This window comes from Macaca thibetana, chromosome 19 (assembly GCF_024542745.1).
Source record: "Macaca thibetana thibetana isolate TM-01 chromosome 19, ASM2454274v1, whole genome shotgun sequence".
Taxonomy (NCBI): Eukaryota; Metazoa; Chordata; class Mammalia; order Primates; family Cercopithecidae; genus Macaca; species Macaca thibetana.
The window spans coordinates 12,113,065-12,140,033 of record NC_065596.1 but is presented as its reverse complement, the minus strand read 5'-3'; the positions used below and the strand labels follow the sequence as shown (position 1 = coordinate 12,140,033).

Below are 26,969 nucleotides of genomic sequence, written 5' to 3'. Positions count from 1 at the left end.
GTCAGACAGTTAATCCACACATGCTATTATGATGTCCTAATAAACTGAAGTTTGTCTATAATCCATAACCCAGCAATGTTCCCCCCACATGTTAAAAAACTCATGAACTGTTAGAGTGTAGAGACAAAAACAACATTATCAACAACATCAAAAAATTAACTTAAAAGTCAAGTCCTGGCCGGGCACGGTGGCTCACGCCTGTAATCCCAGCACTTTGGGAGGCTGAGGCAGGCGGATCACCTGAGGTCAGGAGTTCGAGACCAGCCTCACCAACATGGAGAAACCCCATCTCTACTAAAAATACAAAATTAGCCGGGCATGGTGGCACATGCCTGTAATCCCAGGTACTAGGGAGGCTGAGGCAGGAGAATCGCTTGAATCTAGAAGGTGGAGGTTGCGGTGAGCCGAGATCGCACCATTGCACTCCAGCCTGGGCAACAAGAGCAAAACTCTTTCTCAGACAAAAGTCAAGTCCTACGAGCACTGCAATGTGTGAGTAAACTGCATGACCATAGCCTCAGGTAACAGCATGTGTCAAACAGATGGAGGCAAATAAAGAACACAAAAATCTTTTCAGCACAATTTTCCTGTTTTCCCCCCGTCTGTTCATCCTTTCTTGCTGTCTTTGAATCAAATCAGTATTCCCTAGTGTCCCAATTTAGTTACTAATTATATTTACATTTTAGTTATATCTTTTTGCATTATATTTTAACAGGTGGCTCTGATGAACTAGTTCTCATACTTTATGTGCATGAGAATCATCTGAAGAGCTTGTTAAAAAACAGATCACTGGAGGCCGGGCGCAGTGGCTTACGCCTGTAATCCCAGCACTTTGGGAGGCAGGTGGATCACGAAGTCAGGAGTTCGAGACCAGCACGGCCAAGATGGTGAAACCCTGTCTCTACCAAAAATACAAAAATTAGCCAGGTGTTGTGTAGGCACCTGTAATCCCAACTGCTTGGGAGACTGAGGCAGAGAATTGCTTAAACCCAGGAGGCAGAGGTTGCAGTGAGCCGAGATCATGCCACTGCACTCCAGCCTAGGTGAAAGAGCTCAAAAAATACAAAAGAAAAAAAAAAACCCGACCTGGCAAGACCAGCCTGGCCAACACGGTGAAACTCGTCTCTACTAAAAATACAAAAATCAGCCGGGCATGGTGGTGCACACCTGTAGTCCCAGCTACTCAGGAGGCTGAGGCAGAGGTTGCAGTGAGCCAAGATCGCGCCATTGCACTCCAGCCTGGGCAACAGAGTAAGACTGTCTCAAAAAGAAAAAAAAAAAAAAAAATTCATTGGGCCCAGTTCCAAGAATTACTAATTCAGAAGTTTTGGGTAGTACCCTAAAATGTGCATTCCATATATACACACACACACATATATGCATATGTATAATATATGTATACATACATATATGTATAAATTAGATATATATATTCATGGAGTACAGGTGCAATTTTACTATATTGATATATTGCCTTGTAAAGTCAGGCATTTCAGTGCATCCATCCCTGGAGCAATCTCCATTATCCACCAAATAACCTCCCTCATCCCCATGAGTCTTCACTTGTCCACATATATACAGATTCTTTTTTTTTGAGAATGAATCTCACTCTATCGCCTGGGCTGGAGTGCAGTGACATGATCTCGGCTCACTACAGCCTCTGCCTCCCGGGTTCAAGCGATTCTCCTGCCTCAGCCTCCCAAGTAGATGGGACTACAGGTGCCCGCCACCACACCCGGCTACTTTTTTGTATTTTTAGTAGAGACGAGGTTTCACCATGTTAGCAAAGATGGTCTCGATCTCCTGACCTCGTGACCCACCTGCCTTGGCCTCCCAAAGTGGTGGGATTACAAGTGTGAGCCATTGTGCCTGGCCCTACACACATTCTTTAATTACCACTTATAAATGAGAACAGGCAGTATTTGTCTTTCTGTGTCTGAGTTGTTTCACTTAAGATCATGGCCTCCCATTCCATCCATATTGTTGCAAAAGACACAATTTCATTCTTTTTAATGTCTAAATAGTATTCCACTGTGTGAAGAATATATCACATTTTAATTATTTAATCTTCTGTTGGTGGACACTTAGGCTGATTTTATAAGTTTGCTATTGTGAATAGTCTGCAATAAACATGAGTGCAGGGAACTTTTTGATATAATGATTTCCACTTCTTTGGGTAGATACCTTGTAGTAGGATTGCCTTTTCAGCATTATATGGATGGCATATTAATGGTAGTATTAACTAACTAGAAACTGAAGAAGCAAAACGATGCTTATGGGTGAATACATACTGAACCTATAATAAATAACAATGACAAATTCAGAGTCATGGTTCTAATCCATGGCGTCTTTTATCTAACATTACTTCTGACAACAAATATGTAGCATTTGCTGAACACGAGCCGATTCTCCAACAAAAACTGGTGTTCAATAATTCAATGCTGACACCATCTAACATTTCCACAGACCCCACAAATTGAGGGCTCAGTTCCACAACAGGGACCCTACTGTAGAGGCCAAATGCAAGCCCTAGGGACCACCCTTTTAACCAAATGTGTATAAAACCAACAACTCTACTATCAGATTTAATAATTTGCTACAAGAAGTTGAAGAACTCAGCTAAACAAGTTGCTTAAGGTTATCAGTTTGTTATAAAGTGTATGTCAAGAATACCTAAATGCAAGAGACTTATGTGAGCCCTCAAAGACATTTTAATGTGTGCAATTTCTACTCTGATTAAAAAAACTCACTGAATATACAACCAAGCAGCTGATAATGTTCAATTTTACATAAGCCCTGTAATCCTGGATAAGCCCTGTAACCCTGGTAATAAGCATGATTTAAGAGGCCAGGCACAGTGGCTCACACCTATAATCCCGGCACTTTGGGATGCTGAGGTAGGCAGATCATGAGGTCAGAAGTTCGAGACCAGCCTGGCCAACGTGATGAAACCCCATCTCTACTAAAAACAGAAAAATTAGCCAGCCATGGTCACATGCACCTGTAATCCCAGCTACTCAGGAGGCTGAGGTAGGAGAATAGCTTGAACATAGGAGGTGGAGGCTGCAGGAAGACAGAGGTTGCAGTGAGCCAAGATCACGCCATTGTACTCCAGCCTGGGCCAAAGAGTGAGATTCCGTCTCAAAAAAAAAAAAAAAATATATATATATATATAAGAAATCACCTCAAACTACCTGACCCCCACTACCATGCCCAGTTCTTTCTGTTCTGGACAAGCAGCCCAGTGCAGAGAAACATCCTTCGCTGACATCAATTCTGGCTCCTACCTTTTTAACCTGTAACAAGGCCCTCCAAATTCCCATTCTTTGTCTTATAAATAAATAGCTGAATAGTTTTTGCCTCTACTGATTACTCTGAACAAAATGCTTCCAAAGGAAACTTGCAACCAGGCCTGATGGCTCACGTCTCTAATTCCAGAACTTTGGGGGGCTGAAGTGGATGGATCGCTTGAGCCCAGGAGTTCAAGACCAGCCTGGGCAACATGGTGAAACCCTGTCTCTGCAAAAAATACAAAAAAATTAGCTGGGCATGGGGGTGCATACCTGTAGTCTCAGGTACCCAGAAGGCTGAGATGGGACAATCACCTCAGCCTGGGGAGGTCAAGGCTGCAGTGAGCTGTGATGGCACCACTGCACTCCAGTCTGAGCAAGAGTGAAATCGTGTCTCAAAAAAAAAAAAAGAAGAAAAGAAAAGAAAAGAAAGGAAATTACTTAAGTTTCGCTCTTTCTTCTAGGCCACTGATTTTTCACACACCCTCAGCCTGAGCCAAAACACAACCCCTCTTTCATGACTCATCCTATGAACAGGCTTAAGTCAGGGTAAAACACTCTGTGATCTAGAATCTGATTTTCACCCTCCATCCTGCCGTCTCCATCTCATTTCCTTTGTAATGTTGGTTGCTCTTCACCTTGAAAGCAACTTTCCACCCAAGCTTTAAGATGCTTTCAGATCTTATACTTAGTGCTCTTCCCCTTATGTAGTGCTCTTTTAGAATAAACTCATTTCTTAGCTAAATTCAGATTTATCTTACCTGAAGACTGTCTAGTGACAGCCCTACAACAATAACAAATACAACCTCAGACATGGCATCACCCCAATTGCCTCTGCCTGTAGATCCCCAGATTTCCAGTGCTCTGTAGCTTCTCTTAGTATAAAAGCCTCCTTGGCTGGGCACGCTGGCTCACGCCTGTAATCCCAGCACTTTGGGAGGCCAAGGCGGGCAGATCACCTGAGGTCAGGAGTTTGAGACCAGCCTGACCAACATGGAGAAATCCCGTCTCTACTAAAAATACAAAATCAGCTGGCCATGGTGGCACATGCCTGTAATCCCAGCTACTCAGGAGGCTGAGGCAGGAGAATTGCTTGAAATTGGGAGGCGGAGGTTGTGGTGAGCCAAGATCACGCCACTGCACTCCAGCCTGGGCAACAAGAGCGAAACTCCATCTCAAAAAAAAAAAAAAAAAAAAAAAAAAAAAAAAAAAAAAAAAGGCTCCTCCCAGGCCAGGCACAGTGGCTCATGCCTGTAATCCCAGCACTTTGGGAGGCCAAGGCCAGCAGATCACAAGAGGTCAGGAGTTTGAGACCAGCCTGACCAACATGGTGAAACCCCCGTCTCTACTAAAAATACAAAAATTAGCTGGCCATGGTGGCACACACCAGTAATCCCAGCTACTCAGGAGGCTGAGGCAGGAGAATCACTTGAACCCGGGAGGCGAAGGTTGCAGTGAGCCGAGATCATAGCATTGCACTATAGCCTGGGAGACAGAGCAAGACTCCGTCTCAAAAAAGAAAAAAAAAAAAAAAAAAAAAAAAAAGACTCCTCCTATTGCTGGAGTGATCAGGCTAGGACACCTGCAGGGGAGGCTCCCCAGGAAGAACCAACTAAACTGGGCACACAGTGTCTCTTTGCAGGCTGAAAATTGGCCTCCACTTGGAGTCACTGGCCTCAAGCCTCTCTACCCTAGTCAAGGCTATTTGCTTACCCTTCCATGCCTTACAAGGATTTAAAAAATAAAACAAACAAAACCCCACATGTGATGAATCTATCAAAATCACTCAAATTCAGTGTTTATATGAGGGAAGGAAATTGTAAGTCACTTCTATTTTATTTTAGAGCTCAACAAGAAAAGCACAAGTATCCATCTCAGATAATAAACATCAGTTACTACTTCCATAATGATGAAGCCTTTAGTAAACAAATGATATTTAAGTTCTTTAGCTATTGCAAAGTCCCACAGAATGTTGCATTAATCTGCCAAGTCCAGATAACAGGAACAGACCAGACTTACCCACTGTCCCAAGTTCTCCAGCCTAAAAAGAAAAGAAACTAAAGTTTTGGTAAAGCTTTATAATTCAATCAGATACCTACCACACATTCTTGTGAAAATATATTCATTTTTTCTGCAGCCAAAATGGAAGAGTTTTCCCCAAATTTTTCCCTTGGTAGTATTTCCACTGCTAGGCCCTGAAATTCCATTTGAAATCATCCAACAAAAGACCTAATAAACCTATTACATGGTCTCTGGGGTAATAAAAGTAAATAAAAGTTTTTAAAAAATGCTCCAGCCTGGGTGACATGGTGAAACCCCGTCTCCACCAAAAACACAAAAATTAGCCAAGTATGGTGGCGCACGCCTGTAGTCCCAGCTACTTGGGAGGCTGAGGTGGGAGGATCACTTGAGCCCTGGTGGCAGAGGTTGCAGTGAGCTGAGATCATACCACGGCACTCCTGGGTAACAGAGCGAGACCTTGTTTCCAAAAAAAAAGAAAAAGACCGGACGCAGTGGCTCACACCTGTAATCCCAGTACTTTTGGAGGCTGAGGCGGGCGGACGACCTGAGGTCAGGAGTTCAAGACCAGCCTGGCCAACATGATGAAACCCCATCTCTACTAAAAACACAAAAATTAGCCAGGCGTGGTGATGCGTTCCTGTAATCCCAGCTATTCGGGAGGCTGAGGAAGAATTGCTTGAACCCACGAGGCAGAGGTTGCAGTGAACCGAGATTGTACCATTGCACTCCAGCCTGGGCAACATAGTAGAACTCCATCTCAAAAAAAAAAAAAAAAAAAAAAAAAAGAAAGAAAAGAAAAAAAGTTTTTAAAAAATGGAATAGGGCCTGGGTCCAGTGGCTCATGCCTGTAATCCTAGCACTTTGGGAGGCCAAGGCAGGAGATCACTTGAGCCCAGGACTTCGAGACCAGCCTGGCAACAGGAGGAAACCCCATCACTACAAAAGACACAAAAATTAGTAGGGCATGGTGGCGTACTCCCAGCTACTCCAGAGGCTGAGCCCAGGCAGTCTAGGCTGCCTAAGCTGCAGTGAGCCATGATGGTACCACCACACTCCAGCCTGGGCGACAGAGGGAGACCCTGTCTCAATAAAAAAAAAAAAAAAAAAAAAAGGAATAGAAAACTACATATATATAATTTTTTTTCTGAATTTCAACTCTTCCTGGCCTCTTTAGAAATACTTTATCTTCTCTATCAATCTCTAATGATAGGATGCACTTTATAATTAATAAAAAATTAAATTTGAGGCCGGGCGCGGTGGCTCAAGCCTGTAATCCCAGCACTTTGGGAGGCCGAGACGGGCGGATCACGAGGTCAGGAGATCGAGACCATCCTGGCTAACACGATGAAACCCCGTCTCTACTAAATAAAATACAAAAAAACCTAGCTGGGCGAGGTGGCGGGCGCCTGTAGTCCCAGCCACTCAGGAGGCTTGAGGCAGGAGAATGGCGTAAACCTGGGAGGCGGAGCTTGCAGTGAGCTGAGATCCGGCCACTGCACTCCAGCCTGGGCGACAGAGTGAGACTCCGTCTCAAAAAAAAAAAAAAAAAAAAAAAATTAAATTTGAAATAATTGAACAAATCTTTTCAGGTTAACTAACCCAGGGTGGGGCGGAACTGACTGGACAAGTCTGACTCAACTGTCAGGTCAGGTCGTTCTATCACCTGGCACATCCCCCAGCCCCAAGGTGCTCACTGAAGTGCTCAGCAACCACACTCCTAGTAGACACTGCCTTATGTCTTTTTCAGGCTCTTGCGAAACCTCATTGGGTGGGTTTTCCAGTTTTTAGATACAATTTTCTAGTTTGACAGTAGGAGAGAGTCCAAAAGGCAGAAATCATTTGTCTTGTCTCCTGAATAACACTATCCAATTTGCCATGTGTCACCAAGGAATGGAAACAGGCTTGGAGAAAAAAATGTCAATGTCCCAGGGGTTAGTTTTTTTTTTTTTTTTTTGATACGGAGTCTGGCTCTGTCGCCCAGGCTGGAGTGCAGTGGCCAGATCTCAGCTCACTGCAAGCTCCGCCTCCCGGGTTTACGCCATTCTCCTGCCTCAGCCTCCTGAGTAGCTGGGACCACAGACGCCTGCCATGCCGTGCGGCTAGTTTTTTGTATTTTTTAGTAGAGACGAGGTTTCACCGTGTTAACCAGGATGGTCTCGATCTGACCTCGTGATCCGCCCGTCTCGGCCTCCCAAAGTGCTGGGATTACAGGCTTGAGCCACCGCGCCCGGCCTTTTTTCTTTTTTAAAGACAGAGTTTCGCTCTTGTCACCCAGGCTGGAGTGCAAGGGCATGATTTCGGCTCACTGCAACCTCTGCCTCCCGGGTTCAAGTGATTCCCCTGCCTCAGCCTCCCATGTAGCTGGGATTACAGGCACCTGCCACCATGCCCGGCTAATTTTTGTATTTTCAGTAGAGACAGGGTTTCACCATGTTGGCCAGGGTGGTCTTGAACTCCTGACGTCAGGTGATCCTCTCACCTCAGCCTCCCAAAGTGCTGGGATTATAGGCATGAGCCACCGCGCCCAGTCCAGGGGTTAGCTTTTTACAGGAATGATATACCTGAAGATTCATCCCACCCCAGGGCATCCACCTGGTCCTTTGGGAGGCCCCACCCCAACACCTCAGACTGTCCTCTGGGAAGAGTGACCCAAGGGCTGACATCCACTAGGCCCTCCATGAGATTGGCAGCTTCCAGCATTTAGGGTAGCCCCAGAAAGTTTCATAACACAGGGCCTGGAAAGATACAGGGTGGGCTGAGGTCACATCACCCTGTAAAGGACATTCTGATAAGGCATCTGTGCCTAGGGGAGATAAAAGAGGCACAAAGGTTTGTTTTTTTTTGTTTGTTTTTTGTTTTTTTTTACAGCAGAGTGTCAGGTGGTTATTCTCTTCTTCCTTACATGTTAAATGTTAAGGAACAAAATAAATCCTTTTAAAAAGAGCCACACATTGCTATCTGAAAACAAATGACAAAATTCTGTGTCTATTTGAAATATCATCTTGGGACAAAGGGTTCATAATGTTACTGGGAATTGAGGAGTGAAGTTAGCATATAGAAGGCTCTGGAAACCGCATATAGAAGGCTCTGGAAACCAAAAAATTTACTGTTAACCCCAAGAGGAGTTAGGATGAAGGGACAGGTCTCTGAGACCCTGATGCTCATATCTTTGAAAGGCTCGGAGGGGAAATGGTCGCCCTTGGAAAGAAAGAAGGGTCTGAAGACCACAGAGACCACAGCAGGAACTGTGTTTGTGTCTGGTTTGTGCCTAGCGACCCTCCCGTCTTCACCAAGCAGCCTCCTCACCGGGTTCACAGGAACTGTGAGCCAGGCTGGAGGCGAGATTGCAGTTAGATATTAAACAGGTGCCCTCAGCCCCGCTGCCTCACGGGGCCGCCTCCCTGAGAGTCAGGTCATAGCAGACGCTGACCACCGGTTTCCCCACTGTGCCCGGGGATAAGATCTCTGAGAGTTGCTCAAGAGTCGTCTAAGTTCTTTCTCAGATCTTGAATACAAGCGGAAAGGCTGGCGCCGAGCAGGCTGAAAACCCCACAAGGGAGCCCACTCAGCAGGAGAATGCGGTTTCTTCACCTCCAGTTTCAGGACTCACCCCTCACTTCTGCACCAACCAGCGACCCCACATCCCAACCACCCCAGTCCAGACCCCTAAACACCCCATCCCCAAACCTCTCACGGAGGCGGATCTAGGGTGTCCTCTCCTATTAAACTGTTTCTGCTGCAGCCCTCGGCGTCCGGCTGCAATGACACAGGCCGCGAGCCTGTGCCGGTTCCGCCGCACAATAGGGGGAGACGCGGGGCTATGGGCATGGAGCTGCCCAGAGAGGGGGGCCGGGGCCGCTGTCGCCGCTCAGGGACGGGACAGGACGCCCGGGGTCCCGGCTGCCGGCCCAGCCCCACCCTGCGTCCAAAGGAACCGAGGACCGAGGTGCACAGGGGGGCTCGGGTCCCAGACCCCAAAGACGCTGCGGGGAGGCCCGGGTCGCGCCACAGCCGGTTCCGACTGGTTCCGACCAGTCTTTCGCCCTGCCTCAGGACGCCGGGCCCCGCACACTCACCATTTCCCGGCTGTGCGGTGTCCCGGGTCCTCCCAACTCCTCCCGTAGCCAGGGTAGGTCCCAGCGCGACAGAAACCACCACAGATGTCCCAGGGCGTCTCTCAGTGACAGAACACGGAACAGAGGTCACCAGGGTGAAGAGGCCACTAGCTCCTAGAACATCACACCCTCCTCTCCGCAGCGGCCCTGATTGACAGTTCTCAGGAACCTGCCCGCGACTCTGATTGGATAGTGCTCCAGGTCCCGCCTCCTGGGCACTGAGTGACAGAGGAAACCATCTCACAATGCTGAGTGCAGCCGGATGAACAGGTTCCAGACCCAGCCCCTGGCAGGGCGGGCTTCCTCCCTGCGCTATGACCCGACCCGTCCCGGGGAACATTTGCCTTAAAGCGGAATTTCCTATCTGTACTCAGTGGGCCCTTTTTGCTTCTTCCTCCTGAACAATTGTGTGCAAGGAATCCCAGTCTCACTGTCTACTGGAGCCATCCCTTGGCCTCAGAGCAGGAGGGCAGCCAAGGCCACGCTGGTCACACTGCAGCAGCGGGGGACGGAGGTGGAGTCGGGGGGCTGATGTTCTCCAGGGACCAGGAATTTGGGATGAGGCTGTCTCCTGCAAGATCAAGCCTTTTTCCCGCTATGAGCGCTGGACGGGTTCTTTCTGCGCTCTACACAAATAAATACCACGGTATTGCAGTTAAAAAAAAAAAAAAGTTTAATAAACGCTAGGCCAGCTACGATACGTGGGAGACGGAGTTACTACTCAAATTATTCTCATCCAAGGTCCGTAGGTAGGGGTTTTTCAAGGGCAGTTTGGGGCAAAGGGTGGAGGTGGCTAGACTTACTACTGACTGGTTGCAGTGGGAATGAAATCATTGGGGATGGAATCTGTCCTCTTGGCCGGGCACAGTGGCTCACCCCTGTAATCCCAATACTTTGGGAGGCCGAAGTGGGAGGATCGCTTGAGGCCTGGGCATAGAGTGAAACCCCGTCTCTATACTATATTTAAGGGAGGAGACCACCCCTCATATTGTCTTACGCCCAATTTCTGCCTCCAAAGAAAGAAGAAATAAAAACCAAGGCCGGGCGCGGTGGCTCAAGCCTGTAATCCCAGCACTTTGGGAGGCCGAGACGGGCGGATCATGAGGTCAGGAGATCGAGACCATCCTGGCTAACCCGGTGAAACCCCGTCTCTACTAAAAAATACAAAAAACTAGCCGGGCGAGGTGGCGGGCGCCTGTAGTCTCAGCTACTTGGGAGGCTGAGGCAGGAGAATGGCGTGAACCCGGGAGGCGGAGCTTGCAGTGAGCCGAGATCCGGCCACTGCACTCCAGCCTGGGCGACAGTGCCAGACTCTGTCTCAAAAAAAAAAAAAGAAAAACCAAAAGGCAGAGGCCGGGCACGGTGGCTCACGCCTGTAATCCCAGCACTTTGGGAGGCCGAGGCGGGCGGATCACAAGGTCAGGAGATCAAGACCATCCTGGGTAACATGGTGAAACCCCGTCTCTACTAAAAATACAAAAAAATTAGCTGGCCGTGGTGGCGGGCGCCTGTAGTCCCAGCATATTCCCATCAGGTGGATCAGCACCTTATGATGAGGGAGAGACACTGAAGGATTTAACTCTGGGAGCTCAACTTGCCCTCCTGTACCCTGTGCACAGCGTAGAAACACTCTTTCCTTCAAGACTTTAAATGTTAATGACTTAAAAGCTCCAATCAGAAGCTGAAACATTAGGGAATGAATTTGAAAACAAGAGGGTTTTCCCATATTTCTATGAAGCAAAAGTAGGAGACCTAAAACCACCATGAACTGGAAGCTGGAACTAATGGCTAAAAAAGAAAGGAGTCGGCCGGGCGCGGTGGCTCAAGCCTGTAATCCCAGTACTTTGGGAGGCCGAGACGGGCGGATCACAAGGTCAGGAGATGGAGACCATCCTGGCTAACACGGTGAAACCCCGTCTCTACTAAAAAATGCAAAAAAACTAGCCGGGCGAGTTGGCGGGCGCCTGTAGTCCCAGCTACTCGGGAGGCTGAGGTAGGAGAATGGCGTAAACCCGGGAGGCGGAGCTTGCAGTGAGCTGAGATCTGGCCACTGCACTCCAGCCTGGGCGACAGAGCAAGACTCCCTCTCAAAACAAAAAAAAAAAAAAAAGAAAGGAGTCAAACATCAGGTGTCATTCGATGAAATAAAATCTTTATTCAATTTGTAAAATGGTAGTGTTTCCAGACAGGAAAAATGGGCATGTTTGGAAAATAAGGAAAAAATGATATCTGATTATAACTAACGAATAAATGATACTCTTGCCTTCAAAAATCACATACACGGAGAGAAAGAAAGAGAGATATCCTGTCACCTAGCATTTTGGGAGGCCAAGGCAGGCGGATCACAAGGTCAGGAGTTGGAGATCAGCCTGGCCAATATGGTGATCTCGGCTCATTGTAGCCTCCGCCTCCTGGGTTCGAGCAGTTCTCTTGCCTCAGCCTCCCGGGTAGCTGGGACTACAGGGACGTGCCACCACGCCTGGCTAATTTTTTGTATTTTTAGCAGCAACGGGGTTTCACTGTGTTAGCAGACCTCCTGATCTGCCTGCTTCGGCCTCCCAAAGAGCTGGGATTACAGGGGTGAGCCACCGCGCCCAGCCTCCTCATCTTATTCAAACTTTCAGTGACCTTTGACATAGCTGACCACTCTCTTATCTTGAAATACCTGTTCCTGGAGGCCTCCAGGAAAGGACATCAACCTCTTTCTCCTCACACCTTACTGACCCGCTCTCCCTCCTCCTGATATTGGGTAGTGCCTTGGAATTGGGTAGTGCCTACTCTTCTTATGAGCCTTCCTCTTCTGCTTCACTTTGTCCCTCACCCTGAAACCAGGTGATGTCTTCTGTATCTAGGGCTTCACATAACCTTCTTATTCTGACACTTGTCTTTTTTTTTTTGACACAGAGTCTCGCTTTGTAACCAGGCTGGAGGGCAGTGGCGCGATTTCGGCTTACTACAACCTCTGCCTCCCGGGTTCAAACGATTCTCCTGCCTCAGCCTCCCAAGTAGTTGGGAATACAGGCGTGCACTACCATGCCTAGCTAATTTTTGTATTTTTAGTAGAGACGAGGTTTCACCATGTGGCCAGGATGGTCTCGATCTCTTGACCTCGTGATCCGCCCGCCTCAGCCTCCCAAGGTGCTGGGATTACAGGCGTGAGCCACCACACCCGGCCTGCTTTTCAAAGTTCCATTCAGATCTTTCTTCCAAGCTTTAGACTCCGAGGTCTAATGGCCTACTCAACACCTTCATTCATCTCAAACATATTATGGCCAAACAGAAAACATAACCCTTCACTTCCCCTCCAATCATCTCCCCTGAGCCTTCCTCCTCTGCGTAAGAGGCAGCACCCAGAGGCTATGGACAATAGGACTCACTCTTGACTCTCCTCTCTCCTTCACTCCATCAGCCGCTCTAGAGGAGCTACCTCTGCCTGTGTAGCTCCTAGTCAGGCTTCAGGATTCAATCTGAGCATCAGCCCCACAGAGAAACCTCCCCTATGCTCTCAGACTAGTGTGGGAACCCCCTCTACCATCATACGCTCTTAGACCCACACACTCTACTGCACTGAAGAGTGTTGTAGCTGACCCTTTGTTTTTTGTTTTTTGGCTTTTTGGGTTTTTTTGCTTTTTTTTTTTCTTTTAGATGGAGTTTCACTCTTGTTGCACAGGCTGGAGTGCAATGGCTCGATCTTGGCTCACCGCAACCTCCGCCTCCCGGGTTCAAGTGATTCTCCTGCTTCAGCCTCCCAAGTAGCTAGGATTACAGGCATGTGTCACCACGCCTGGCTCATTTTGTAAATTTTAGTAGAGATGGGGTTTCTTCATGTTGGTTAGGATGGTCTCAAACTCCCAACTTCAGGTTATCCACCCACCTCGACCTCCCAAAGTGCTGGGATTACAGATGTGAGCCACCGTGCCTGGCCTGTAGTTGACCCTTTATGTTTACATCCAGATACCACTAAGTAGTGGGAATGGTGAGGCCTTTCCCTGTCCTCCCTCCCAACTACAAAGATAAAGTTTGTCTAATTAGCTGGGTGTGGTGGCACCTGCCTGTAGTCCCAGCTACTCGGGAGGCTAAGGCAGGATAATTGCTTGAACCTGGAAAGTGAGCCAAGATCGTGCCACTGCACTCCAGCCTGGCGATAGAACAAGAATCTGTCTCCAAAGAAAGAAATAAAGTTTGTCTTCACATCTACACTCTAGATATGCAAACTTCTGTCAACCTCCACCCAAGCCCAGGCCAGCAGAACCTCTCATCCAGCTACTACTATGGCTTTCAAACTGATGTCCCAATGCCACTCTACCATCTATTCTCTGCCTAGGAGCCAGAGCAGACTTCTTTTTGTGAAATGGAGTTTTGCTCTTGTCTCCCAGGCTGGAGTGCAATGGCACAATCTCAGCTCACTACAATCTCCGTCTCCTGGGTTCAAGCAATTCTCCTGCCTCAGCCTCCCCAGTAACTGGGGTTACAGGTGCACATCACCATGCCCAGCTCATTTTTTTGTATTTTTATATTTTTTGTATTTTTAGTAGAGATGGGGTTTCACCATGTTGGCCAGGCTTGTCTCGAACTCCTGACCTCAGGTGATCCACCTGCCTTGGCCTCCCAAAGTGCTGGGATTACAGATGTGAGCCAGCCTAAACAGACTTCCTAATGAAAAACCAAACACCACTTCTCTGCTCAAAATCCAATCAAAGTCCTTAACATGGCCCACCAGGCCCCATGGGATCTGTTCCCTGTCTGCATATCTAACCCTATCTATTATTACTTCAGCACTCTTAAGTTTTGTCCACTGACCAGCAGCATGGATGACACCTGGAAGTGAGTTAGAAATGCAGAGGATTGGCCGGGCGCGGTGGCTCAAGCCTGTAATCCAAGCACTTTGGGAGGCCAAGACGGGCGGATCACGAGGTCAGGAGATCGAGACCATCCTGGCTGACACGGTGAAACCCCGTCTCTACTAAAAAATACAAAAAAACTTAGCCGGGCGAGGTGGTGGGCGCCTGTAGTCCCAGCTACTCGGGAGGCTGAGGCAGGAGAATGGCGTAAACCCGGGAGGCGGAGCTTGCAGTGAGCTGAGATCCGGCCACTGCACTCTAGCCTGGGCGACACAGCGAGACTCCGTCTCAAAAAAAAAAAAAAAAAAAAGAAATGCAGAGGATCAGGTCTTATGCATGAGCTGCTTTAAAATTGTGCAAGTAAGGATCCTTTGAAAGATGACATTTTGGTATTTGTTGTGACTTTCCATTGATGCTATGGCAGGTACTGAATATCCCCGCCAAACTGAACGGTGTGGCCCATCTCTGTCTCACATGGCCTATAATGTCTTTTGGCCCTTTCAAAGGATCCTTACTTGCACAATTTTAAAACCAGGTTGGGATGGTGGCTCATGCCTGTAATCCCAGCACTTTGGAAGGCTGACTTGGGTGGATCACCTGAGGTCAAGAGCTCCAGACGAGCCTGGACAATGCGTTGAAATCCAATCTCTACTAAAAGTACAAAAATTAGCTGGGCCTGGTGGCACATGCCTGTAGTCCCAGCTACTCAGGAGGCTGAGGCAGGAGAATCGCTTGAACCTGGGAGGTGGTGGTTGTAGTGAGCCAAGATCGCACCACTGCACAACAGCCTGGGTGATAAAGAGAGACTCTGTCTCAAAAACAAAACAAAACAAAAAACCCATATGAAAACTAAACCTGGCTGGATGCGGTGGCTCATGCCTGTAATACAAGCACTTTGGGAGGCCAAGGCGGGCGGATCATGAGGTCAGGAGATGGAGACCATCCTGGCCAACAGGCCAAAACCCTGTCTCTACTAAAAATACAAAAATTACCTGGGTGTGGTGGTGCACGCCTGTAATGCAGCTACTCAGGAAGCTGAGGCAGGAGAATTGCTTGCACCTGGGAGGTGGAGATTGCAGTGAGCCGAGATTGCATCATTGCACTCCAGGCTGGCGACAGAGCAAGACTCCATCTCAAAAAAAAAAACCAAAACGTAGTTGCCGATTAGAAGTACACTTCAATCAGGCTGGGCGTGGTGGCTCACGCCTGTATTCCCAGCACTTTGGGGGGCCAAAGCTGGCAGATCACTTGAGGTCGGCAATTCAAGACCAGCCTAATTAACATGGAGAAACCCTGTCTCTACTAAAAATACAAAAATTAGCCAGGCCTGATGGCATATACCTGTAATCCCAGCACTTGGGAGGGGGTTAGGAGAATCGCTTGAACCCAAGAGGTGGAGGTTGCACTGAGCAGAGATTGCACCAGCCTGGGCAACAAGAGCAAAACTCCATCTCTCTCTCTCTCTCTCTCTCTCTCCATATATATGTATAGATATATACATACATGTATAGATGTGTGTATATATGTATATATAAACATATATATGTAAACATATATATACACACATATATATATAAATAGAAGTACATTTCAATCAATGTAATGAACTAAAAGAATACAAAATAAAAGGAAAACTTTTATTAACTGATTTCACCAAAAAACACTACCTGTTCAACTCATGAACCTTTATGTAAGGAAAATTTAGAGAATTTTCTTACCTCAATGTGCTTTTTTCCTGAAAGTAAGATATATGAATCCATAGTCTAGATCCACTTTAGGCATGGGGCACTAATAAAGACAATAAAGTGATACATTTTATAAACTTTCTTTTCTGATTTAAATTTTCTGGCATATTTTTCATGATTTAATTTGAATCAGATTTTCCTAATTACCCACCTTTATAGCATTTCTAGCCAGTGGGGGTTGAGATGAGAAAGCTTCAATCCATCAAAATTATATACATAGCAATGGAAGAGACACTTAGGTCATTTCATCAGGAAACATTCATGCTTGTATGCAGATAGATGATGTACATGAAATTAGTCCCATTCCTCTGAAATGTTTATATATGTTTTGTGTGTTTGTTTGTTTGTTTTGAGATGGAGTTTCACTCTGTCACCCAGGCTGGAGTGCAGTGGTACAATCTCGGCTCACTGCAAACTCCACCTCCCAGGTTCACGCCATTCTCCTGCCTCAGCCTCCCAAGTAGGTGGGAATACAGGCACCCGCCACCACGCCTGGCTAATTTTTTGTGTTTTTAGTAGAGACAGGGTTTCACCGTGTTAGTCAGGATGGTCTTGATATTCTGACCTCCGCCCGCCTTGGCCTCCCAAAGTGCTGGGATTACAGGCATAAGCCATCGTGCCCAGCCGAAATGTTTATATATTTGTAAGATGTAATTTTAATTTAGTACTATATGTTATATGTTGGTTGTATATATAGTGTATGTTCATTCACTCCATAAGCAGCAAATTGACTCCTTCCCAAGTTTTAATAGTTTTCTAATAGTTTAAATTTTTTTCCTTTAGTTTCCCAAGTAAACTAAATATCTCCAATCACTGTATTTGTTTCTTCCATCCTATTCTTCATATTATTTACTTATTTGAGACAGCGTCTCACTGTGTTATCCAAGCTGGAGTGCAGTGGCGCCATCTCAGCTCACTGCAACCTCCGCCTCCCAAGTTCAAGCGATTCTCTTGCTTCAGCCTCCTGAGTAGCTGGGACTACAGACATGTGCCACCACATCCGGGTAATTTTTTGTATTTCTAGCAGAGACAGGGTTTCACCGTGTCAGCTAGGATGGTCTCAATCTCCTGACCTCATGATCCGCCTGCCTCGGCCTCCCAAAGTGCTGGGATTACAGGCATGAGCCATGATGCCTGGCCTTTTTTTTTTTTTTTTTTTTTTTTTTTTGAGACAGGGTCTTGCTCTGTCACCCAGGCTGGAGTGCATTGGCCCAATCATAGGTCACTACAACCTCCTACTCCTGAGCTCAAGCGATCCTCCTACCTGAGTCTCCCAAATAGCTGGACTATAGGTGCATGCCATCATGCTCAGCTCATTTTCTTCTTTCTCTCTTTTTTTGGTAGGGCTGGTTCTTTCTATGTTGCCCAGGCTATTCTCCAACTACTGGCCTCAAACGATCTTCCCACCTCGACTTTCCAAAATGCTGGAATTACAGACATGAGCCACCACACTGGTTTCTTCACTTTTTTTTTTTTTTTGGCATTAAGTTACACAGACTACCATAATGATAAAATAATTGAAGGGAAATAGATTTTTTATTTTTATTTATCTATTTTTTTTTAGACAGGGCCTTCCTCTATTACCCAGGCTGGAGTGCAGTGGCATGATCAGGGCTCACCACAACCTCTGCCTCCTGGGCTCAAGTGTTCCTTCCATCTCAGCTTCCCAAGTAGCTGGGACTACAGGTGCATGCTACAATGCCCAGCTAAATTTTGTTTTTATTATTTTTTCTTTTTTTAGAGACACGGTTTTGCCATGTTGCCTAGGCTGGAATACCTGCTTTTACTTAGGTAATTGTCCTCGTTTCAGTAGAAGCCTCTCACGCACCAGTTCCTCATCACACTGCTCTCCAAAACATACTTTAACCAAGAATCCTATATGTAGCAAAGCTCACATTCAAAATGAAAGGCAAAACAAAGGAGTTTCTAGGTTTAGAAATATACATATTCAGGCCGAGCATGGTGGTGCATGCCTGTAGTCCCAGCCCTACTCTGGGGGCTTAGGTAGAGACAGGGTTTCACCATGTTGACCAGGACGGTCTTGAGTTCTTGACCTCATGGCCTGCCCGCCTCGGTCTCCCAAAGTACTGGGATTACAGGCGTGAGCCACCAAGCCTGGCCAGGGATTAGCTTTTTAGAAGAGGATACCAAAGGAATCCTTCCACTACAGGGCAACCAGCTGCTCCCTTGAGAGGCCCCACCCCCACATCTCAGGCTGTCCTCTGGGAGGAGTGACCCAGGATCTGACATTCACTAGACCTCCAAGAGACTTGGACTCTGTGGGCATCTTGGGACAGCCCTAGACGGTTCTGAAACCCAAGCCCAGGAAAAGATAGAGGGGTAGGCTGAAGTCATATCACCCTGAAACATTTCTAAAGGGAAACCTCAACCCAAATACATTATCAGAAGGTGTGTGTGCCTAGGGAAGATGAAGGAGAGACAGATTTTATTTCACCGAAGAGTGTCAGCAGGTTATTGTCTGCTCTCTTCACACGTGAAATGTCCATGAGCACAAATACTTTTAAAATGAGCCATACATCGTTAACTGACTACAAAATGGTAAACTATTGCCTCTGTTTGAAATATTGCCAGGCGGTGGGGTGGAGTGGGGAACAAAGAGTTCATAATGTTGCTGTGAATTAAGGAGAGAAAATTAGCCTGGGGAAGGCTCTGGAAACCAAGGGGTTTGCTGCCAGCCCTAGGAGGATTTAGGATGAGGGGACAGGGGTGGATTTGAGACCCTGCTGCCCACATCTCTGGAAGACTCGGAAGGGAAACGGTCACCCTTGAAAAGAAAGAAGGGACTGAGGACCACAGAGACCACAGCTCCTCCCACACACAAACCCCACACAGGAGCCTGGATTCTGCCTGGTGACCCTCTGTTGTCACCGTGCAGCCTCCTCACCGGGTTCACAGGAACTGCGAGCCAGGCTGGAGGCGAGATTGCAGTTAGATATTAACCAGGTGCCCTCAGCCCCTCTGCTTCACGGGCCGCTTTCCTGAGACTCAGGTCATAGCAGACGCTGACCGCCGGCTTCCTCATCGTGCCTGGGGATAAGATTTCTGAGAGCTGTTCAAGAGTCTCAGATCCTGAATTGCAGCGGAAAGGCTGGCGCCAACCAGGCTGAAGACCCCACAAGGGAGCCCACTCAGCAGGAGAATGCGGGTTCTTCACCTCCAGTCCCAGGAGTCACCCCTCACTTCCCCATCAACCAGCGACCCCACACCCCAGCCGCCCCTGTCCACACCCCCAAACACCCCATCCCCAAACCTCTCAGGAGGGCAGATCTGGGGTGTCCTCCCCTCTCCCGCTATTAAACTGTTTCTGCTGCAGCCCCCCAGTGCCTCGGGCCGCGGACCTGTGTGGGTCACAGCCGCACAATCTGGGGCGACGCGGCGCTGCGGACGCGGAGCTGCTCAGGGAGGGCGCCGGGGCCGCGGTCGCCTCGCAAGGAGGTGAGTAGGCGGACTCGGATCGCAGACCCGGGAGTAGCCACGGGGAGGCTTGGGTCCGCTGGGAGACTTGGGTCCCGTCACAGCCGGTTCCGGCCAGCCCCTCCCCACAGCCTAGGGACGCTTGACCACGCACACTCATTTCCAGGCTTCCGCGGTATCCTGAGCCCTCTCCGCCTCCCACAGCCAGGTCCAGTGGGACACAGACTGCTATATAACTAACAGGGGCAGATCTCAGCTAGACCCGGGAACTGGAGTGCAGGGATGCGGCTTCCTCCCTGCGCTGTGACCTGACCCCTCCCAGGGCACCTTTGTATTGAAGCCGAATTTCCTTTCTGTACGCAATGGTCCCTTTCAGGTTCTTCCTCCTGGACAGGGACTCACAAATTCGTGCAGGGAGTTCCAGACCCATTGTCCAGTGGGAGCCCAGGCCGCACAGGCCACACTGCAGCAGAAGGGAGTGTGGAGTCCTAATTAGGGAGGCGGAGCCGGGCTGACAGGAGCAGGGAAAACAAAAAGAGAAAGCAGGTAAGCTCTAAGTTTGCCTTTCTTCATGGTCCAAGACACATAGCCTGCCTGTGCAAACGACTCACAATCTTCCTCCGCCCAGCTATCACCAGACACCTCAGCTGATAGAAAATTGCAACCTTGGCATTATCAGTACTGCGCAAAGCCCTCTTCAGCTCACAGCACAAGCACCGTTCTGTAAAATCCCCAGCAAGCCTTTGTTTCCTGGCAGTCAACTCCTTTCTTGCTGACTTGCCTGTTGCATCCTTGCAAAATATTTTTCTGCTTTCACTAATGAACCTGCCTTTCTTTATCTACAACGGTTTGGGTAAATTCTTTTTACTGCCTGTGTGGCACTGGCCCCAGATATTCGCCACCAGTGACAGGAAGGGCCAATGTCCTCCAGGCATCAGAAATGTGGGATGAGGCTGCTGGCAACACGCCTAGGCCTTTCTCCGACCTTATTTCTCAATCTACTAATTTTCAACTCTGAAAATAAAAACATGCCAACAACAAAATAAAATTGTTAAATGTACAGAAAAACTGGAATTATATGGCAGCAATTTCCTATAAGGAATGAAAAAAGAACAGAAAAAAAAAAAAAACAGGAACTAGCTCAGATAAGTAGCCTGCAGCACTTACATTTCACAGGCAAATCCCCATTTAGGAGGTGAAATATATTCCCAAGCTTGGGAGTGTAAATGGAAAAGTGATAGAGGAAGATCTCATCGATTTAGAGGTTTCTTTTGACAAGGCTGAGGATGCCTCAGGAAAAGAAAAACACAAGTCGCAGTCACAGTAGATCTGTGTCTTGTGCTTTTTCCAGAGAGGGTTTTGGGACTTAAATATTTAAAGAGGAAAGCAAGGGCAGGAGGGGAAGGAGAACAGGGAAAAAAAAAAAAAAAAAAAAAAAAGGTGGGAGTAGGCCAGGCGTGGTGGCTCATGCCTGTAATCCCAGCACTTTGGGAGGCCGAGGTGGGAGGATCAAGAGGTCAAGAGATCGAGACCATGTTGGCCAACATGGTGAAACCCCATCTCTACTAAAAATACAAAAATTAGCTAGGCGTGGTGGCACGTGCTTGTAGTCCCAGCTACTCAGGAGGTTGAGGCACGAGAATCGCTTGAACCTGGGAGGTGGAGATTGCAGTGAGCCGAGACCGTACCACCACACTCCAGCCTTGCAACAGAGCAAGACTCCATCTCAAAAAAAAAAAAGAAAAAAAAAGGTGGGGGTATGCAATTGGTCACATTCATCTGAGGCTCTGATTAGTGCTTTGTGGACCTACATTGTACATGTGGAAAGAAAGAGATGGAGGAGGAGTCACTTTTGCATTCATCACATGTTCATATTTACTTTTTACAGAAGATTAAAGTCAGCATGTGAAATTGTATCTATCTGAGAACAAGAAAGGTAGTTTCTGTGTGACTCATTTCCCAACCTTAACTCTCCCTTTGGCATAATGAGGTTTGGGTCCTGAGATTCTGTTTTCCTTTCACAGAAAGCCAGACTCTGACTACTGTAATGGAGTCTCCGAGTGGATCAGAACCTGCTGATGAAACAGGGACACTTAAAGGTTTAATGCTGGGAGCTCACCATGCCCTCCTGTTTTCTCTCCAGGGTGTGGAAACACTCTCTCCTTCAAGATCTTCATTTCCACCAGCAGGAAACTCACCTAAAGTCAGTTTAAGGTACTGACCTACATAGACTGTCAAATTCCTAACCTCTTTCTCCACAAGGCAATACAATGGGTCTTTGTCAAAGTCTGACCTTCACAGATTTTCCTGGTATCTAGAAATTACAGTCTGACTCCATTGACTCTGTGCATGCCCAAACCAACACACCTGAGCATGCTGAGACCTCCTGTATTTACAAAATATGGTCAGGTTAAAATACTCTGTCTGGGCCAGGCGCGGTGGCTCATGCCTGTAATCCTAGCACTTTGGGAGGTCTAGGCGGGCGGATCACCTGAGGTCAGGAGTTTGAGACCAGGCTAACCAACATGGAGCAACCCCATCTCAACTGAAAATACAAACTTAGCCAGTCATGGTGGCACGTGCCTGTAATCCCAGCTACTCGTGAGGAGAATTGCTTGAACCTGGGAGGCGGAGGTTGCGGTGAGCCGAGATTGTGCCATTGCACTCCAGCCTGGGCAACATGAGCAAAACTCTGTCTCAAAAAAAAAAAAAAAAAATTCTGTCTATATTCTCAATAAGCAGGTAGTGTGACAGGTTAGGGAGGACAGAAAAAAATAAAACTGGATGCAGAACTTACCCATGATATCACAGCCTTATGCTGGAAGATGGCAGTTTCTTTTTCTTTTCTTTTTTTTTTTTGAGACAGGGTCTCATTCCCTCACCTAGGCTGGAGGGCAGTGGTGTGATCCTGGCTCACTGCAGCCTTGACCTCTGGAGCACAGGTGATCCTCCCACTTCAGCCTCCTGAGTAGCTGGGACTACAGGTGCCCGCCACCACACCCAGCTAATTTTTTGTATTTTTTGTAGAGCCGGGGTTTTGCCATGTTACCCAGGATGGTCTCAAACTCTTGGACTCAAGGGATCCACCCACCTCGGCCTCCCAAGGTGCTGGGATTACAGGCGTGAACCACTACGCCCAGCCTGGAAGATGGTTTCTAATGAATTTAATTCAATGATTTAGAGAGCCAAAGATGGATTCACCCGGTGCCAGTTAGACTGCTCAAAAGGGAAAGCTATTTATACAATGCACAACTGTCCAGAAAACGATCCCAAGGCACCCAGATTTACAACCTCAGAAAGGACAGAACCCCCTAGGTGCATCTACATGTGAATCTCCATCCAGCTTTCAAGGGCTCTGCAGCTTCTCAGAATCCATACTCCTGGGGCTGTTCTGAGCAGCTTGAGGCCACCAGCAGGGAAGGGAGGGCTGCCCAGGAAACCCTAAAGGGAGCTCCATTTCCCTCCCTTTGCAGGCTCCAAACTGGTCTCAATATGGAGTCACTGGCCTCAGGTTCTGCTGCCCACTCCAGGTTCAGACAGCAATACCCCAAAAATAAGGCCTCAGAAGCAGGACAGAAGCAAAAGTTTTTCTCTGAATCTCTCCTACCCTCCTGTCTCTCAGTCCCATTCTCCTCAGAGGCTAGCCATAGAAACTAGAATCCCTCTTCCCCAGGATGGGTCATAGAAATTGGAACCCCTAGGCCGGGCATGGTGACTCACTCCTGTAATCCCAGCACTTTGGGAGGCAGAGGCGGGCAAATCACCTAAGGTCGGGAGTTTGAGACGAGGCAGGTGAACATGGAGAAACACCGTATCTATTAAAAATATAAAATTAGTTGGGTGTGGTGGCACACGCCTGTAATCCCAGCTACTCGGGAGGCTGAAGCAGGAGAATCGCTCGAACTGGGGAGGCGGAGGTTGCAGTGAGCCAAGATAGCGCCATTGCACTCCAGCCTGGACAAGAGCAAAACTCTGTCTCAAAAAAAAAAAAAAAAAAAAAAAAGAAATTGGAACCCCCTTTCCCCAAAGCTGGCCATAACTCCTAAACATATTATTCTAACTTTCCTTCTGCCATTCTATGTAAAAATTGGGCATAATTTATCTGGCCTATGTTGTTTGACTGTAGGTCATAAGACCCCTATTCCAGAAAGGGTCTTGCCCCATACCCAGAATGCAGGAATGTATGCTCAGAAAGCCCAAGAAGAATCTAGGCAGGCAGGCCTTGCTGGGTTCCCCTACTTAGTTAACTAGCATTAAATCATACCATTTTTGTCCAATCATTTTTTTTTTTTTTTTTTTGAGACGGAGTCTTGCTCTGTCGCCCATGCTGGAGTGCAGTGGCACGATCTCGGCTCACTGCAACCTCCACCTCCCTGGTTCAAGTGATTCTCTTGCCTCAGCCTCCCAAGTAGCTGGGACTACAGATGCCCGCCACCATGCCCAGCTAATTTTTGTATTTTTAGTAGAGACAGGGTTTCACTATGTTGGCCAGGCTGGTCTCAAACTCCTGACCTCGTGATCTGCCCATCTCGGCCTCCCAAAGTGCTGGGATTATAGGCGTGAACCACCGTGCCCAGCCTTGTCCAATCATATTTCTATATGGCTGTCCATACTTTGCTAAACATAAGAACAAATATGTACAATTTCCCCTGCATCTCTGGGTCTTCATTCTGAAAGCTCCTGTATATACACAACGAATACATTCTGTATGCCTTTTTTTGAATTCATCTTCCTTTTGTTAATCGATTTTCCAGAAAACATGAGAAGCTAAAGGGGAACTTTGCCCATGGCCCCTGCAAGGTTATTCACCTGCCTCTTACCAACACTAGGAAGTTAAATGAGACAAAGACCCTCAATCCCGCTGTTTGAATAAGAAACCAGCAGAGTCCCAGGTTTCCTCTTATGTTTATATGTAAAATAGAGGAAGAAAACTCTAAAAGATCTTATATGCATTTAAAAAGTAGGCTGGGCCAGGCACAGTGGCTCACGCCTGTAATCCCAGCACTTTGGCAGACCAAGGTGGGCGGATCACCTGACGTCAGGAGTTCGAGACCAGCCTGGCCAACATGGCGAAACCCCATCTCTACTAAAAATACAAAAATTAGGCTGGGCACAGTGGCTCATGCCTGTAATCCCAGCACTTTGGAAAGCCGAGGAGGGCGGATCACCTGAGGTCTGGAGCCTGACCAACATGGAGAAACCGTCTCTACTAAAAATACAAAATTAGCCGGGTGTGGTGGCACAAGCCTGTAATCCCAGCTACTTGGGAATGCTGAGGCAGGAGAATCGCTTGAACCCGGGAGGCAGAGGTTGTGGTAAGCAGAGATCGTGCCACTGCACTCCAGCCTGGGCAACAAGAGCGAAACTCCATCTTAAAAAAAAAAAAATTAGGTGTGGTGGCGTGCGCCTGTAATCCCAGCTACTTGGTAGGCTGAGGCACGAGAATTGCTTGAACCTGGCAGGTGGAGGTTGCAGTGAGCCAAGACTGTGCCACTGCACTCCAGCCTGGGCAACACAGTGAGGCTCTGTCTCAAAAAACAAATAAACAAACCTGGGAAATAATTGTTCCTTTGAGAAAACAAACATGCTAGCAAACTATTATTTTATTGGTAACAAAGTTATGTAAAACACTAATCAAACATAAGCTCTCTCCTTTTTCCTGTATCTCAGCAGCTCCCTGACCTTCACAATTTGTGGTTCTCAGCATGAGCATGTGCTCTATGCCTCAACCCCATCCCCTTCACCAGTGACCCATCCAATCATTTCTGCAGCTAAACCCTAAGCACTGTGTAAATACCTTTTCCTTGTAAGCAGTCCAACTGGCCCAGGTTGAATCCACTTGTGGCTCTCTCATGTCCATGTCCCTTGATTTGAATAATTCATTTGAAATCATCTTCCAATATAGGCTGTAGTATCTTGGGTAAAGACCGCCATCTATTTTATTTGCTTCTGTTCTCCCTAACCTGTGTCACTACCTGCTCACTGAGGGTACAGTCAGAATATTCTAAGCTGACCATCACCCTGCTGTAAATACTGGAGGTCTCGGCCAGGTGAGGTGGCTCATGGCTATAATCCCAGCACTTTGAGAGGCTGAGGCAGGCGGATCACAAAGTCAAGAGATCGAGACCATCCTGGCTAACATGCTGAAACTCCGTCTCTACTGAAAATACAAAAAATTAGCCGGGCGTGGTGGCAGGTGCCTGTAGTCCCAGCTACTCGGGAGACTGAGACAAGAGAATCCCTTGAACCCGGGAGGCGGAGCTTGCAGTGAGGCGAGATTGCATCACTGCACTCCAGCCTGGGTGACAAAGTGAGATTCCGTCTCAAAAAAATAAAATATAAAAAATAAAATAAAATAAATAAAATAAAAAATACTGGTCTCAGCACAACCCTGGGAAGTCCACACCCTAGAAAGAATGTGTGAATATTAATCCCACCCTTACTACAACATGAAACTTTTTATTTTTCTTACTGGAAAATGGCTAAAAACAGTTTATTGGAGGACTTTTTTTATTTTTAAAGAGCTGGGGTCTCACTCCGTGGCCCAGGCTGGAGTGCAGTGGTGTCATCACAGCTTACCGTAACCTGAAACTCCTGGGCTCAAGTGATTTTCCCAGCTCAGCCTTCCAAACAGCTGGAGGACTTTTATACAGGAGAATATAGATAGAAGTAAAGGAAACTCAGTTTGGTTTCGTGACATAGATGACCACTCTCCCATCTTTAAATACCCTCTCCTGGAGGATTCCGGGAAGGGACACCCAATTCATTCTCCTCCTAAGTCACTGGCCTGCCCAGTCTATTGCAGGCTGCTCCTCCTGCTAACCTCGGAGGTGGACAGTCATTGGTCTCCTGAGCATTTGTCTTCTGCTATACTTTGCCCCTTACCCTGAAACAAGGCGGCCTCGGCTAGACCCAGAGCGTCAAATAGCATCCATATGATAATGTTCTCAAAATTTCATTGAGATCTTTCTCTCAGGCTCCAGATCCAATACTCTGGTCAACACTTCGCTTGTTTGACTCAAACATGCCATGAGTGATTACAAAACATAACCCTTCATTTCCCCTACAATCATCTCCCCTGGCCTCGCTCCTCTGAGTGAGGGGCAGCACCCAGGGGCTCTGAAAATAAGACTCATAGTTGACTCTCTTCTCTCCTTTGCTCCATCAGAAATCCTTTGGGAGCTGCCCCTGCCTGTGTAAATCCTAGTCAACCTTCAGGTTTTGTTTTGTTTTGTTTTTAGACGAAGTCTCACTCTTTCGCCCAGGCTGGAGTCCAGTGGCGTGATCTCAGCTCACTGAAACCTCCACCTCCCAGATTCAAGCCATTCTCCTGCCTCAGCCTCCCATGTAGCTGGGATTACAAGCATGTGCAACCATGCCTGGCTAAGTTTTGTATTTTTTAGTAGGAACAGGGTTTCACCATGTTGGCCAGGTTGGTCTGGTCTGGAATTCTGGACCTCAAGTGATCAGCCCACCTCAGCCTCCCAAAGTGTTGGAATTATAGGTGTGAGCCATCGCACC

The 26,969-nt window shown here is 47.5% G+C and overlaps 4 protein-coding genes across 13 annotated transcripts in view; 1 reads left to right on the top strand and 3 right to left on the bottom strand.

Annotated features, from left to right (window-relative positions):
- Positions 1 to 26,969, top strand: part of GET3 (guided entry of tail-anchored proteins factor 3, ATPase) — a 422,808-nt gene that overhangs the window by 64,540 nt on the left and 331,299 nt on the right. The window lies entirely within an intron of this gene.
- The window catches only part of LOC126942481 (zinc finger protein 44), a 414,080-nt gene that overhangs the window by 269,798 nt on the left and 117,313 nt on the right, over positions 1 to 26,969 (bottom strand). Inside the window, exon 1 of one of the 10 annotated variants that reach the window (XM_050770090.1) lies at positions 9,389 to 9,598. The exons of the other annotated variants lie outside the window; for them this stretch is intronic. Within the exon in view, the coding sequence (XP_050626047.1) occupies positions 9,389 to 9,391 (3 nt within the window). The 5' untranslated portion in view covers positions 9,392 to 9,598. Of the gene's footprint in view, positions 1 to 9,388; positions 9,599 to 26,969 lie in introns of those variants that run through there. 10 annotated transcript variants of the gene reach the window in all.
- The window catches only part of LOC126942563 (zinc finger protein 799), a 103,556-nt gene that overhangs the window by 14,801 nt on the left and 61,786 nt on the right, over positions 1 to 26,969 (bottom strand). The gene's annotated exons all lie outside the window — the stretch shown is intronic.
- ZNF20 (zinc finger protein 20) overlaps positions 1 to 26,969 on the bottom strand; it is a 201,259-nt gene that overhangs the window by 159,666 nt on the left and 14,624 nt on the right. The window lies entirely within an intron of this gene.